Source organism: Opisthorchis viverrini (genome assembly GCF_000715545.1).
Source record: "Opisthorchis viverrini unplaced genomic scaffold opera_v5_35, whole genome shotgun sequence".
Taxonomy (NCBI): domain Eukaryota; kingdom Metazoa; phylum Platyhelminthes; class Trematoda; order Opisthorchiida; family Opisthorchiidae; genus Opisthorchis; species Opisthorchis viverrini.
Window position 1 is genome coordinate 364,292 of NW_008751691.1, and position 2,077 is coordinate 366,368.

Below are 2,077 nucleotides of genomic sequence, written 5' to 3' on the forward strand. Positions count from 1 at the left end.
GCCTAGTGCCGGAAAAAAATGACAAAAGGAAACACAACGGCTATATTCCGAACAAGCGAGTGAGTGCGTGCGAGTGCGAGAGCAAAAGTTACAACGGTCCCACGCTATTTGAAGGAGACTTTCTGACATTGATCCAGGCTGTCTGGTAGGCGTTAGTGAACACCCATCAACATCGATCTATGAAATGCCTGAACGCTGATCACATTCGGTCGTGCTTCTGTGGCGGGCATGAACACTCATCAGCTTTTGCTGAATTGATTGGATGATTGACTGGCCTGGAGACTTGCCGCTTTCCTGTTGATATTTCGGTGAGGCAGTAGGTTCCGGGCGTTCTGGGGTTACTTTCAGGAATCTGACCTTCCTGACAATATTCCTAAAATTGGTAGGTAGAATCGTCTGGCTGGTGTAACCGGACAACAATTCTTGAGCTATTCCGTTGAAAGTCCTGCGAGTTTGTCTGGCAGACCAAAAGGCGTTACTTTCAGGAATCTGACCTTCCTGACAATATTCCTAAAATTCTCTGGTAGAATCGTCTGGCTGGTGTAACCGGACAACAATTCTTGAGCTATTCCGTTGAAAGTCCTGCGAGTTTGTCTGGCAGACTAACCAAAAGGCGTATTCGAAGCGGCCATCTATCCGTGGTCTCGAGTAATGACCAAAGTGTTTTGAGCTTTAAAGTTTAGGTTGAGCCCGACGCTTTTACCTTGGTTGTGCGTGACCTTACGAGGACAACTTCATCGGACATGCGGCTTAGAAACTAGGACATGGTGAACTCGGTGGTTTTCCTTCCGTGGTAAACGAGTCTTCAAACACAGTTCTCTACCGCGACATACTCCTATACGCCTCCATCCTTAGGAACAAAATCTTCTACGGAAGAAACTACTCCTTATCTACAAAAGTTTAACGTGTTTCTGAAAAACTGTCATGAACTCTTGTGTGATTTTCCCGTACTTCGCCGAAGAGAGGGTGGTCGGAGAACATTTCCAAGGCATGACTTCCACTGAGATTGGACTGAGTGAAAAATCCCACCTAATTCTGCTGAAAGAATTGCCCCGCCGAAACACATGCCGAATTCGAATTCCGAGGAACGATTTGACATGAATACCGACAATAGCGGCTACATAATGACGGACACATAACTGACAACTTCTACGCGGTAACAGCTGGAGGTATCCACTGATATTTAACGCTGCTGAAGAGACCTAGGTATTTATTCTTCGTCAGCTTTGTCTTTGTAAACAATGGCTGTACGAAAAGATGACATACTAAAGCCGACCAGATCTATCGACCGTCAACATCTCCAAAATCTGGTCTGCGTTATCCAGCAGAATGGCAAAATCAGGGCACTGACAAGATATGTCAATTCTGTTGCTAACATTGATCAGAATCGATTGTTTACCTTGCGGTTGCAAACCCATCTTGTCAAGTTTTTTGTCAACATGGGACACACTGTAAGCGTATGAATGCACTCGCTTAAACTCACTGTAACAGGGGGGTATCCTTTTTCGTCGGATTATTCTGAAAGCTTGTAAAAAAAAATCCTACAAAGTGAACATGATTTTTGTCTTCGAATATCTAGCACGCTTCATTACGTAGCGATGTCACTCGCCGTTATTCACGGGTTTGACAAGATGGTACATCAGCGTTGACTGCACCCATAGATTTGATCAGTCTGCGAAGGCATTAGTATTCAAATTGACAAGCGGTGAGGCTCGCTAATTCATAGTTCCATCCCATGAAGCTGTAGAGCGAAATATATGCCATGAATTTTCGTAAAAACTGCAGAATATTGAAGGTGAGTGTTACTGAATGAAATTTTAATTGTACTGCGATTTTCCGAAATTTTTTTCTGGGCCGTGAAGCATCAAGAAGATCATTTCTCGTGGGGTTGAAGGGACAAGCGTCTGACCAATGTCCTGAACAGTCCCCTTTTTGGAACGGGTTCAGCAGTCGAGCATAGAGCAACAAGGTCATTTTTTTTCATAAAGGAAACTAATCACAAGGTTGCCGAAAAATGTTCGACAATCCACGACTGGTTTCGCCCTTCCAGTTCGGGCTCATCAGGTAGGCGCAGTCC

General features: G+C 44.6%; 2 protein-coding genes across 2 annotated transcripts in view; both read right to left on the bottom strand.

Annotated features, from left to right (window-relative positions):
* Positions 1 to 129, bottom strand: part of T265_13072 (hypothetical protein) — a gene marked incomplete at both ends in the record, with an annotated part of 13,284 nt that extends 13,155 nt beyond the window's left edge. Inside the window, one exon of the mRNA XM_009167087.1 lies at positions 93 to 129. Within this exon, the coding sequence (XP_009165351.1) occupies positions 93 to 129 (37 nt within the window). The remainder of the gene's footprint in view (positions 1 to 92) is intronic.
* A 48-nt stretch (positions 130 to 177) lies between these two features.
* T265_02719 (hypothetical protein) overlaps positions 178 to 2,077 on the bottom strand; it is a gene marked incomplete at both ends in the record, with an annotated part of 20,893 nt that continues 18,993 nt past the window's right edge. Inside the window, one exon of the mRNA XM_009167034.1 lies at positions 178 to 357. Coding sequence (XP_009165298.1) covers positions 178 to 357 — 180 coding nt within the window. The remainder of the gene's footprint in view (positions 358 to 2,077) is intronic.